The 13,336-nt window shown below is 44.3% G+C and overlaps 1 protein-coding gene across 1 annotated transcript in view; it reads right to left on the bottom strand.

The window, feature by feature from the left end:
* Positions 1-13,336, bottom strand: part of PACS1 (phosphofurin acidic cluster sorting protein 1) — a 186,529-nt gene that overhangs the window by 29,909 nt on the left and 143,284 nt on the right. Inside the window, exons 3-4 of the mRNA XM_017537094.2 lie at positions 3,433-3,522; positions 2,710-2,835 (exon numbers count right to left, since the gene is read on the bottom strand). Of these exons, the coding sequence (XP_017392583.1) occupies positions 2,710-2,835; positions 3,433-3,522 (216 nt within the window). The remainder of the gene's footprint in view (positions 1-2,709; positions 2,836-3,432; positions 3,523-13,336) is intronic.

Below are 13,336 nucleotides of genomic sequence, written 5' to 3' on the forward strand. Positions count from 1 at the left end.
AGGGAGGGAGGGGGGCGGGAAGGAGGGAGGAAGGCAGGGAGGGAGGACGGGAGGGTGGGGAGGGAGGGAAGGAAGGAAGGGAGGGAGGGAGGAGGAAAGGAAGGAAGGAAATGGTTGCTAATCTCTAGGACTAATTTTAGTGTAAGTCCTTCACAGAGAAACTTGCTCTTGAGTCTGGGTGAAGCCAGGGCTACAGGTGGTGGTTACCTGTCACTGGCAATGAGGAAAAGGAGCCCAGTCCACTGGGAATGGCAGAGTCTGGTGCAGCAGGGGCAGTGGCTGCTGGTGGGAATTCACTGTCCCCTGTCTCCATGCTGACACAAACCCTGACTGAGTGGGACAGAAAGACGGGCTGGGACTATCTCAAATTTTCTATCACGGCCATGAAATTGTTCCTATTTAATTTACTAATGTACAGAAATAATTTTAAAAACAGATTAGTGGCTGTTTTCTTCTTCCTGTTAGCCAGGGCTGAGAGGATCTGCCTGGCACATGAGGAGCTGCACCAGTGAGCATATGTATATTGAGAATAATCGCAGCCTGGCTTCTTACTGCTTTAAAAGGGAATTAGAAATATGGAGAAAGAAAAGCTATAAGAAGCCATGAGTGTTGGGTTGGAACTGAAATTATCAATATGTGCACCCAGTTGGACAGATCTGGACCTAGACCTGAAAGGAGCTGTAGCATATATGGAAACATGAGTACATGTGTGCATACAGATAGACCTTCCTCAGCTCTGTCTGCTGAGAGGGCGTGGATAACACCCAGTTGGGGACATGGGCACTCTTGGTACCCAGATCTCGGTTTCTGAACACGATACTCCACTGAAAAGAACCAGGGCTCCTAGGAGAATTCGCTCATTCTGGGGCTGGGTCAGGTCAAGTACAAGATGAGCCTGAAATGTTTTATACCAGAAAGTATGGAAGGATGTAAAGAATGATGAGACATGGTACAAAGGATTCAAAGCTGGCATGAAGGGCTCCCATGTGCCAAAGCTGACAAGTTTGTACATCAAAATAAAGAAATGGTAGTAGCAGATTCAGCCCCATTAAATAAAACAGGAATCCACAGTCTATAGTTGACATAAATAAATGAGAGCGAAGGAAAAGCACTATCTTACTACAGAAAGACAATTAATAAGGCCAGGCATGGTGGCTCATGCCTGTAATCCCAGCACTTTGGGAAGCCAAGGCAGGTGGATCACTTGAGGTCACGAGTTCAAGACCACCCTGGACAACATGGTGAAACCCCATCTCTACTAAAAATAAAAAAAATTAGCCAGACATGGTGGCGGGTGCCTGTAATTCCAGCTACTCTGGAGGCTGAGGCAGGAGAATCACTGGAACCTGGGAGGTGGAGGTTGCAGTAAGCTCAGACTGTGCCAGTGCACTCCAGCCGGGGCGACGGAGCGAGACTCCGTCTTGGGGGAAAAAAAAAAAAAAAGAAAGCCAATTAATAAATACATAAGGAATGATGGAATTAGAAATTCACTGTCTGGTAAGCACCAAAGTATGGTGATGACCAATTAAGGCAAGAATCATGAATAGATACTAAAACTAGTGGGTGAAAATGTGATAAGGAAAAAGATAGTTATATAGTCTCAAAATATCTCCCTGTAAAATATTTTTTTCAGTAAGTACAAAATGCTTATTAATTAACTTTGTGGTGGAAAAACTCTGCAGACTCCATCTTAACCGAGTGATAATATCAGGCCAGGCACAGAGTCATCTCAGCACTTTTGGAGGCCAAGGAGGGAGGATTGCTTGAGCCTAGGAGTTTGAGACCAGCCTGGACAACTGAGCAAGACCTTGTCTCTATTAAAAAAAAAATTGAAAATATAAAACATTAAAAGTTAATATCCCCAGGAAAGGAACCAATTGACATCAGGTGCCGCCTAAGCTGCGCTGAGAACACAGCCCTTCTATGGCAATGCTGCCAGAAATACACAGGTGGAATCTAATCTTGAGGCAACACCAGATGAACCTGGACTGAGGAGTATTCAATAAAGTACCCTGTGCACTTAAAAAATGTCAAGATCTTGAAAGGTAAGGAAAGCCCAGGGGCTGCTGCAGACTGAAGGGAACTAAGGACACAGTGACATGCATCACGTAATCCTAGAGCAGATCCCAGGCCCATAAAGGATATCACTGAGACATTTAACACAGTCCGACAGGGACTGGGGGTTAGATGGCAATCTTATGTCAATGTTAGTGTCCTGATCTTGATGGCAGCAGTGAGCTTAGACGGCACAGTATTCTCATGTTAAGGAAATTAACATGGCACAGTATTAACATGTAATGGGGCATCGTGCCAGCAACTTACTCTCAGATGGCTCAGAAAATAATGCCTATCAATATATCTATGAGGAGAGAATAAAAACTGTGGTGATATGTTGAAGAACTTGGGCAAATCCACACATGGGAATTCTTCATACTATTCTTGTAAACTTTTCTGAAAGTTTGAAATTTTATGTAATTTCTTGAGTTTTACCTTTTTAAAAGCTAAAGAAAATTTTTCATGAAGGAGAAAGTACTTGATAAAAATAAGTATATTCTGAATTTCCAACAAAATAATTAACTTGTAAAACAGAATTAAGCACCTAGCCAGCAGGCTGGGAAAATCATGTGGAAGGCTCAAATGGCTGGGCTGGGGTCTCCCTTGGGCTCTCTGACTCAAAGGCCAACAGTCTGGAGACTGTGTTCCTCTCACCTCTGCCATGTTGATGAGTCCCACAGCCAAAGTCTTATAGCCCAAGATGGTCCGATTCTTGTAACGTTTTCTCCTTTGCAGCATGATCTGCAGCTTGTTGGCATCTCGCTTAAGGAAATGAGGGTACTATAAAATACAAAACAGTCGAGCATGGTTAATGGGCAGCTGGGTCCCTGAGGGGTTCTTGTCCTCCTAGAGGACACACAATCTTTCTGTGCTTATGCTTCCTGTCTGTAAATGGGGCAGTCAGGGGTGAAAGGAGAGCCATGAAGTTGCTGCTGGTGGAGCCGACTGGCTCGGTGCCTGGCTTCCACGCCGCAGCCCTGAATTATGACGAGAGGGACACAGACTAGGAGGGATAAGACATAGAGAGGAAGGATGGAGATCCTGACATGGAGGCTGAAGATGGCACAGTCCACGGGGTGTGTGAGGATCACTAAGGAGAGGTGATGGGGTACAGCAGGTGGGTAACAGTGTTATCCAAGGCAGAGGAAGGGAAGGAGGAGCCACGGTGCCCACTCAGGTTTCCACACCCTTACCGTGGCTGGTTAAGGGGTTGTTTTGGCTCTCCAGGCCAGCCATAAACCTCCAGGTGACTTTTATTCATTCCTGCCCCAGTTGAGCAATGGCTGCTCTGGGATAAAACAGTCTCTGGGTTAGAGGACTGTCTGGGGACTAGCCAGGATATGACATGTTAGGGACCTAAGATTAGGGGAGTCTCACCTGAAGGGAGAAGGTTAATTGGAGCTCTGTTTCCACCAGTCCACTAGCTGGAAGGACAATCTCATTGGAGCGAAGAATTCTTTTTGAACCCTGAAACCGAGAAGAAAAGTCTGTTTGGTCAGGTGCAGTGGCTCATGCCATTACGTAATCCCAGCACTTTGAGAGGCTGAGGCAGAAGGACTGCTTGGACCTAGGAGTTTGAGACCAGTCTGGGCAGCATACTGAGACTTGCATCTTTACAAAAAATAAAAAAATTGGCTGGACGTGGTGGTACATGTGCCTGTAGTCCCAGCTACTCGGGAGGCTGAGGTATAGGATCACTTGAGCCTGGGAGTTCGAGCCTGCAGTGAATCATGATCATGCCACTGCACTCCAGCCTGGGTGACAGAGTGAGACCCTGTCTCAAACAATATTAACAATTAAAAGAAAAAAAACCTGTCAAAGCTGTGCCACCAAAAATCAAACCAAAAGAAATATGTTGTAAACAACTTCTAAGCTCTAAAAGCATTCTCTTTAAAGAAAACAATTACATTTTATATTTTTTCGGAATGGAGTCTCATTCTGTTGCCCAGGCTGGACTGCAGTAGCGTGATCTCAGCTCACTGCAACTTCTGCCTCCCGGGTTCAAGCGATTCTCCTGCCTCAGCCTCCTGAGTAACTGGGACTACAGGCACCTGCCACAACGCCTGGCTAATTTTTTTGTATTTTTAGTACAGACAGGGTTTTACCATGTTGGCCAGGCTGGTCTTGAACTCCTGACCTCAGGTGATCTGCTTGCTTCAGCCTCCCAAAGTGAGGGGATTACAGACGTGACCCACCACGCCTGGCCCAAAACATTCTTACCAGTACAAATATTTAATGAGTCTTTGTTGTACTTATTTGAATCAAGCCTCTACCACAGGTATGATTTTACATACAGCATGTAGGGTTCATAAAGGGTTTTCACAGCAAAATGATTTGTTAATGCCTGTGAGTTCCCAGCACTCCTGTGGAAGAGGCTGGTAGTGTCAGCCCCCAGGGTGTATATGACCCTCTCTGCCCACTGCTCCCCTTCCCTCCCTCTGATTCTCCAGGTATACTGTCTTGTCTCTGGACCTTTTCATGTGCTTTTCTTCTCTTTTTGGATGCTTTTTTTGGCTTCTGAACACAAGAAACCAACTCATCTTTCAGGTCTCAGCTTAGCTGAATTTTTTTTCCCCAGGAACTTCCTCTCTCCAGATCTAATATTTGGGTTAGACAGCCCTCTTACTGCCAGTTACTGAATCTCACTAAACTTCGCGATCCATGAGACAATCGTATGTCTTGTTCAATATGATTCCCAGTACACAAATAAATGCTGTTGAATAAATTTGTCTAAAAAATATAATCAGTTTTAAAATTAGTCTCAATAATAATAAAAACACAATATCCAAAGTTGGTAAGGATATGGTAGGATTTGTAAATTCATTCATTGTTGAAGCAAAGTAAATTACAGTAACCCTTTTAGAAAGTAGCCTGGCAATAAAGAAACATTTCCATTCAAAAATTGTAATCCCCCCCAAAAAATTCTAAGGGAATGATTTTTATATATTATTTTCTTTTTTTTTCCCCATTGATCTCATGACCTTGGAGGGAATGATTTTTTTCTTTTTCTTTTTTCTTTTTTAAATAAAAAGAGAGACGAGGTCTCACTATATTACCCAGGCTGGTCTTTAACATCTGAGCTCAAATGATCTTCCCACCTCAGCCTCCCAAAGTGCTAGGATTACAGATGTGAGCCACCACGCCGGGCTGGGAATGATTTTAAAAAAGAAACAAACTTGTAAACAAGAAGTGTTCACTGAAACATTATTTTTACTATTTTTATTTTTTATTTGTAGAGACGGAATCTCACTACATTGCCCAGGTTGGTCTTGAACTCCTGGGCTCAAGTGATCCTCCTGCCATGGCCTCCCAAAGTGCTGAGATTACCGATTTGAGCCCCATACCCATCCCTGTTTATAATTAATGACAAATTTTTGAGCTACTCATCTCTCGCGTGTCTTCGGCATAGCTGTGATTACTCTGGGAGCTGTTTCTGTTGAAATGGTACTATGCTGTGGTGCTGACCCTTAGGGGAAAATTCCACACATGGAAAAATGCCTTGGCCACTCATGAGGCCAAAATGAGACCAGGGAAGTGGAGCCCTGATGGTTATGTTATTCTATAGTGATGCTGCCTAAGGGTGACACCCACGGGGGAAGGCTGGGTATAAAATCAGCAGAAGGCGCGGCCCAGTGGCTCATGCCTGTAATCCCAGCACTTTGGGAGGTTGAGGTGGGTGAATCACCTGAGGAAAGAAGTTCGAGACCAGCCTGAGCAACAGTGGGAAACCCCGTCTCTACAAAAAATACAAAAATTAGCCAGGCATGGTGGTGTGCACTTGCAGTCCCAGCTACTCAGGAGGCTGAAATGGGAGAAATGCTTTAACCTAGGAGGCAGAGGTTGCAATGAGCCAAGATTGTGCATACCACGCACTCCAGCCTGGGCAACAGAGACCCTGTCTCAAACAACAAAAACAGAAATAAAACAAAATAAACGACATCAGCAGAAGCACACAGTCAGCCCACACACAGGGCAGGGCCTTGGAACACCCAGAAGCTTGAGCGCTATAGTGACAACTAAAGACCGAATGCATCAAATAAACTATAAAAAGCAAAATCAACAGACATTCTCTCCTATAAGACCCACACATTTATGAGATTTTATGTTACAATTGTAAATTTGAACACTGATTCTGTGACATTAAGGTTTTCTTTTTTGTTTTTTTTTGTTTTTTGAGATGGACTCTCACTCTTTCATGCTCAGGCTGGAGTGCAGTGGCACGATCTTGGCTTACTGCAACTTCCACCTCTTGGGTTCAAGTGATTCTCCTGCCTCAGCCTCTTGGGTAGCTGGGATTAAAGGTGCGCGCCACCAGGCCCAACTAATTTTTGTATTTTTAGTAGAGACGGGGTTTCACCATGTTGGTCAGGCTAGTCTCGAACTCCTGACCTCGTGATCCGCCCACCTCGGCCTCCCAAAGTGCTGGGATTACAGGTGTGAGCCACTGTGCCCAGCCTTGTTTTGTTTTTCCTTTTTGACAGTCTTGCTCTGTCAACTAGGCTGGAGTGCAGTGGTGTGATCTTGGCTCATTGCAATCTCTGCTTTCCAAGTTCAAGTGACTCTCTTGCCTCAGGCTCCTGAGTGGCTGGGATTACAGGTGCGTGCCACCACGCTTGGCTAATTTTTGTATTTTTAGTAAAGATGGGGTTTTACCACATGTTGGCCAGGCTGGTCTTGAACTCCTGACCTCAAGTGATCCTCCTGCCTCAGTCTTCCAAATTGCTGGGATTACAGGTGTGAGCCACCATGTCCAGCCAAAGTGCGATATTTGTGGGTGAAATGCTATGATATATGGATTGCCTCAAAATAATACTGGTGAAGGGGAACAGGTGGGGGCATAGATGAAACAAGACTGGCCATGAGTTGATAACCACTGCAGCTTGGTAAGGGGTTTGAGGGAACTGTAAACTACTGTCTACTTTTGCATATGTTTGAAATTTTTCCAAATAAAAGTTGAAAAAAGTAATCAGGGATTTCCCCCTCTGGGTTCCCCTCCCACAACTGTGGGAGCTGTCTTCTCTCTCTCACTCTAATAAAAAAAAAAAAAAAAAAAAAAAGGAAAAGAATAAGAAAAATTAATTGGTGCTTAAGGTTCTTTTAAGATTTCTCAGCTCAGAGCTAATGCTCTCCTAGTCAAGTTTTGTGCTGCTAAAAATGATACATCCGAAAAGGCCAGCTATTCTTAATATGTAGCCAAGTGGAAAATGCCATACTTCCTTATGTTTCTTTAAAAGAAAATTAAGAGGAAAGTCTCTGCAAATGAATTAACATCAGAGATACACATGCTTTATTTGTTTTCCTGGGAAACATCCTATGCTATTAAGCACCGAACTGAAAGAAAGCCTAAGTCTCAAAGAATTCCTTAAGCCTCACAGAGAATGCAAGTTCTTCATGAGTCTTCCAAGGGTTCCGAGGTCAACATGGATACAATCATTGTCTTTTGTGCTCATGCTGTCATGAGAGTACAGTGTCTTCCAGAAGCTACATCACACATGATGTTGCAAAAGACTGAGTGCTGAAGCATCTAGGAGAATCCAGCAGATGCTAAAAAGATTTAGAGGAACATCGAATGATCTACTCTTCTCATTTTTTTTGGGGAAAATGTAGTTATTTTTAATAAAAATTTGTTATTCTGTTATCCTAATTAGGCTTATTATTATAACAATTGCTAGATATAAAGTACATAAACAAAAGCTCTTTGGGGTCCACAATAAATTTTATGAGTGTAAAAGGGGTCCTGTGGCCAAAAAGTTTGGGAATAGCTAATATTAGTTGTACATAATACTCCCAATAACTTTATTTCTTAGCTTAAGTATCATGCTCAATAGCTGAGTCAAAGCTCAAAGTCAGCTTTTCTGACTCTACAACTCTATTCTTCAAATACCCAGGCTTGCGATGGCTTCATTCTATCAAAAACCACCCGCCTACTCTCTTCCCCACTCTGACATATGTACGGGCTGCATGTGTGTTTATGTGTACAGGTGTGGTGTTACAGGAAAGAGTGAAATAAAAGAGCAGCAGAATTGATGTTTTAATAAAATTAAATGAGATGTGGAGGCCACTGGTTGATAATGAGGTAGACAGTATATGTACCTCCAAGGGCACAGCTACACCAGCTAATCTGCATAGGAAAGAGTTGTGGTTGAGGTTGAGTGTAGTGTGTACTGTTTCTGGTTTGGGACAGGAGTAAGTAGAACAGTATTGAAACTAGGGTCAAAACCGGATATAGGTAAATAGGAATGATGGCACTTGCTGCTAATCACAGGCTGCACTATTAAACTCAGAAAATTATAAGTGATAGATTGTTTTCTATAGAAGAAAACACTCCATAATAATAATAAATAAATTTAGCTCTGTAAAAACAAAGTTGGGATAAACTATTCTTTTTTTTTTAGACGGAATCTTACTCAGTCGTCCAGGCTGGAGTGCAATGGCGCAATCTTGGCTCACTGCCACCTCTGCCTTCTGGGTTCAAGCGATTCTCTTACCTCAGCCTTCTGAGTAGCTGGGATTACAGGCACCCGCCACTATGCCCATCTAGTTCTTTTGTATTTTTAGTAGAGACTGGGTTTCACCATGTTGGCCAGGCTGGTCTTGAACTCCTGACCTCATTATCTACCCGCCTTGGCCTCCCAAAGTGCTGGGATTATAAGCATGAACCACCGTGCCTGACCTGGCTAAACTATTTTTAAGCTGTAAAAATAGATCAGCAAGAGGGCCTAAGGAATGCTAGTATAAATGACTTAAAAAATTAAAATTTCATTTAAATACAGTACAGTGCCCAAATCTTAAGTCCACAGGACTTAATGAGTATGAGTTGATAAAAGCACACAGTGTGGCCCACATCTATATCAAGGCACAGAACACATCAGCTGCTCCAGAAAGAGCCCTGGTGGCCCTTTCCAGCCTACCCTGTGCCACTCTCTCAGAGATGAGAACTGTTTTCAATTCTCTCACCATTTTTAGTTTTGCCTGTTCTCAAATTTTTTTCTTTCTTTTTAAGAGACAGGGTCTTGCTATATTGCCCAGGATGTTCTCAAACTCCTGGCCTCAAGCAATCTTCTTGCTATGGTCTCCCAAAGTACTGGGATTATAGTGATGAGTCACCATGCCTGATTTAAACTTTTTTCTCTTCTTTTTGAGACACAGTCTCACTTTGTCACCTAGGCTGGAGTGGCATGGCACAATCTCAGCTCACTGCAGCCTCGGCCTCCTGGGTTCAAGTGATTCTCCCACCTTAGCCTCCTGAGTAGCTGGGACCACAGGCACACACGACCACACCTGGCTGATGTGTGTTTTTGGTAGAGACAGTCTCATTTTGTTGCCCAGGCTGGTCTTAAACTCCTGGGCTCAAGCCATCTGCCTGCCTCAGCCTCCCAAAGTGTTGGGATTACAGGCGTGAGCCACCGTGCCAGGCCTAAAAGTTCATACAAATGGAATCCTACACTGTATACTAGTCAGGTATGGCTTCTTTTGCCCAGAATAATGTGTCTGAGGTTCATCCCGGTTTTTGCATGTGTCAACAGTTCACTCCTTATTGATGATAGAAGGCTATTCTATGAATATATACAGGCTGAGCATCCCTCATCCAAAATCCAAAATGCTCCAAAATCAGGGCCAGGCATGGCAGCTCACACCTGTAATCCCAGTACTTTGGGAGGCTGAGGCAGGTGGATCCCTTGAGGATCAGGAGTTCAAGACCACTCTGGCCAACATAGTGAAACCCTGTCTCTACTAAAAATAAAAAAAAAAAAAAAAAATTAGCCAGGCATGGTGGCACATGCCTGTAATCCCAGCTACTTGGGAGGCTGAGGCAGGAGAATCATTTGAAGCTGGGAGACAGTGATTGCAGTGAGCCAAGATCACGCCACTGCACTCTAACCTGGGCAACAAGAGTGAAACTCTGTCTCAAACAACAACAACAACAACAACAAACAACAACAACAAAAACCCAAAACCCAAACCACAAAATGCTCCGAAATCTGAAACTTTATGAGGGCTAACACAATGCCACAGGTGGGAAAGTCTACACTTGACCTCATGTGACAGGTCACAGTCAGATAACAGTCAAAACTTTGTTCCATGCACAAAATTAAGAATATTTCATAAAATTACTTTCAGGCTATGTGTATATAAAACATAAATGAATTTCGTGTTTAGACTTGGGTCTCATCCCCAAGACATCTCATTATATAAAAATATTCCAAAACATTCCAAAACACACAAAAAAACCCGAAGTCCAAAACGATTCTGGTCCCAAGAACTTTGGATGAGGGACACTCAGCCTATACTGCACCATTTAGTCAGTCTCTGGCTGCTGAGTATCCACACCTAGGTTATTTATAGTTTTTGGCTATTATGGCTAAAGCTGCCATTCTTGTGGAAGTCTGTGTGGACATACGTTTTGTTTTTTCTTGAGATAGAATTGCTGGGTCTTAGGGTATATGTATGTTGAACTTCATGAGAAACTGCCAGACTAGTTTCCAAGGCACCGGTCCATTCCACACCCTCAGCAGCAGCGTGAGGTCTTTCTGCTGCTCCACATCCACACCAACACTTGGCAAGCCCCTTGACTCACGAATCCTAATGGCTACGTGAAGAACATCGTGTGGTCGCAATTTGCATTTCCTTGACAACTAAAAAAACTGACCATCTTTCCATCAGTTTACTGGTAATTTGTACATCTCCATTTATTAAGTGCCTGATCAAACTTCTTTGCCCATTAAAAAAAATTGGGTTGTGAGGCCAGGGGCGGTGGCTCACATCTGTAATCCCAGCACTTTGGGAGGCTGAGGTGGGTGGATCACAAGGTCAGGGCTTCAAGACCAACCTGGCCAATATGGTGAAACCCCATCTATACTAATAATACAAAAATTAGCTGGGTGTGGAGGTACATGCCTGTAGTCCCAGCTACTCAGGAGGCTGAGGCAAGGAGAATAGCTTGAATCCGGGAGGCAGAAGCTGCAGTGAGCTGAGACTGCGCCACTGCACTCCAGCCTGGATGACAGAGCAAGACTCCAAGCACTTTGGGAAGCCAAAGTGGGAGGACTGCTTGAGCCAAGGAGTTGGAGACCAGTTTGGGCAACATGGCAAGACCCTGTCTCTAAAAAAAAAAAAAAAAAAAAAAAAAATTTCGTTGTTTGTCTTGAATTGTAAGAGTTTCTTATTTATACAAGTCATTTGTCAGGCATATGTACTGTAAATATCTTGCTTATTCATTTTCTTAATGGTATCTTTTGACGAAATATTTAATTTTCATCAAGTCAATTTTATTATTTTTTTTCTTTTGCGGTTAATACTTTCTGAGACCTGTCTAAGAAATCTTTGCCTACTCTGCGCTGGGCGTGGTGGCCCACGCCTATACTCCCAGCACTTTGGGAGGAATGGAAAAAAGAAATCTCTGGAAAAGGAATCTCAGAATTGCTGAGAGCACTGGGTGTGGCGGTATGCACTTGCAGTCCTGGCTGCTTGGGAGGACTGCTTGAGCCCATCAGTTTGAGGCTGTAGTGCATCATCGTCAACCTATGACCAGCCACTGCATTCCAGCCTGGTCAACAAAGGGAAAAAAAAAAAAAGCAAAGAAAAAGAAATGCTGAGAGAATCTAAAATGTGGCTTATAGACAACAGTGGCGTTCAACCAGGCATCATCATCTTGCTCCCAGGAAGCTATCTGGCAATATTTGGAGATCGTTAGTTGTCACAACTGGGTTGGAGGGATGATACTGGCATCTGGACAGTGGAGGCCAGGGATGCTGTTGACTGTTCTACAGTGCACAGGACACCCCACAGCAGAGAACGATCTAGCCAAAGTATCAACGGTACTGAGGCTGAGCTGCTTCCTGGGCATCCTTCTCCAATGGTGGCTGCTTTTCTCCCACAACCAATACACCATTGGGCTTGGAGGTGGGGCAGGTATCCTGTTTGCTGCTTAGCACCAGTTCTAGAACATTCTCCCTTCTATCTTGTAAAAACTCCCCACTTTGCATTGATGCCATCCACTTAGATCACCCTCCACTCTTTGCTGTTGCTGTTGTATGCAACTGCCTACATTGCTGCTCGTTCTTGAGTTTTGTTCATGCCCGACTCTTCCTCTCCCTAACGCTACTCTGGTCTTAATGCTTTATGCTTTCAGCACATGCTCTGTCTAACATGCTGGCCTCTAGGACCCCTCATTCCTGTCTTCTAACACTCCTGCCCCTGCACCCATCTCAGCCGCACACCCACACAATTACACTCAGGCCTCACCACTGCTGATCGTTACAACCAATGCTCATCTCCTGCATCCCTCTCTCTGATGGCCGCCTCCTATCCTCCCAGCAGATTCACCATCTCCAGTGTGTCAACTGCAAAGATGCCTCAAGCCCACCAGGACCTATAACCCATGGACGCCCCCTTCGCCATTCCTCAGGTGCCCGCTGCCCCTCTTCCCTCCTCGCCCAGCTCCAATGCCGTGATCCATGTCTATAAACATGCCTTGCATGCCCCCCAGCTCCTCTGCCCTGCCCTTCTCTGCTATACCCATATGGTAAATTACAGCCCTATTTAAATCCAACGGCCCCAGCTGAACATGCCTGGAGAGGAACATAATCAGGCTAGCTGATCTCACTTTAAATTTATGACCCAAATCTTAAGTGGCCTCCACTGCTGCCTGGCAATCAAGCTGTATTTCTCCATGTCCTCTCACCTTCCCATCCTGCTACTGCAGGATGATTTCATACCTTCCCGCTTTCCTCAGATCTCCAACACCTTAGTCCTCCTCTCACTCTAAGCTGATAATCTTGATTCCTGCTTCACTGGGAAAGCTGAAGCTGTCCCCACCACATCGGCCTGCTGTCTGGTGCTCTGTATGTCCAATTCCTTCCAGTCACACACATGAACACCCCTGTTCCTAGCTGGAGCCAAGCACTTGGCTGGGCACTAACCTCATCCTTTCTTACCTACTCGAAGCCACAGTTCCTTCCATTCTTCTCTCTTCCATAATCAATGTTCCTCCCCATGCTGGACTGTTCCCATTAGCAAACACCCTACTTCTTTCATCTTAAAAAAAATGTCCTCTCTTGTCCCCACAGGCACTGCTGGCTATCACTCCACATCCCATCTTCCCTTTGGAGCCAACTCCTCAGAGGCCGTTTTTGCTCTCTTGAAGTCCTCTTCTCTCATTTTCTCTTAAATGAATTCTGGTTGGCTTTCCTATCTCCACCACTCCACCAAAACTGCTTCAGATGAGGTCTCCCATGTCCTCTCCTTTGAAGAATCTGAAAGTCAGATCTCATTTATCTGC

This window comes from Cebus imitator, unplaced genomic scaffold, assembly GCF_001604975.1.
Source record: "Cebus imitator isolate Cc_AM_T3 unplaced genomic scaffold, Cebus_imitator-1.0 Scaffold102, whole genome shotgun sequence".
NCBI classification, from domain to species: domain Eukaryota; kingdom Metazoa; phylum Chordata; class Mammalia; order Primates; family Cebidae; genus Cebus; species Cebus imitator.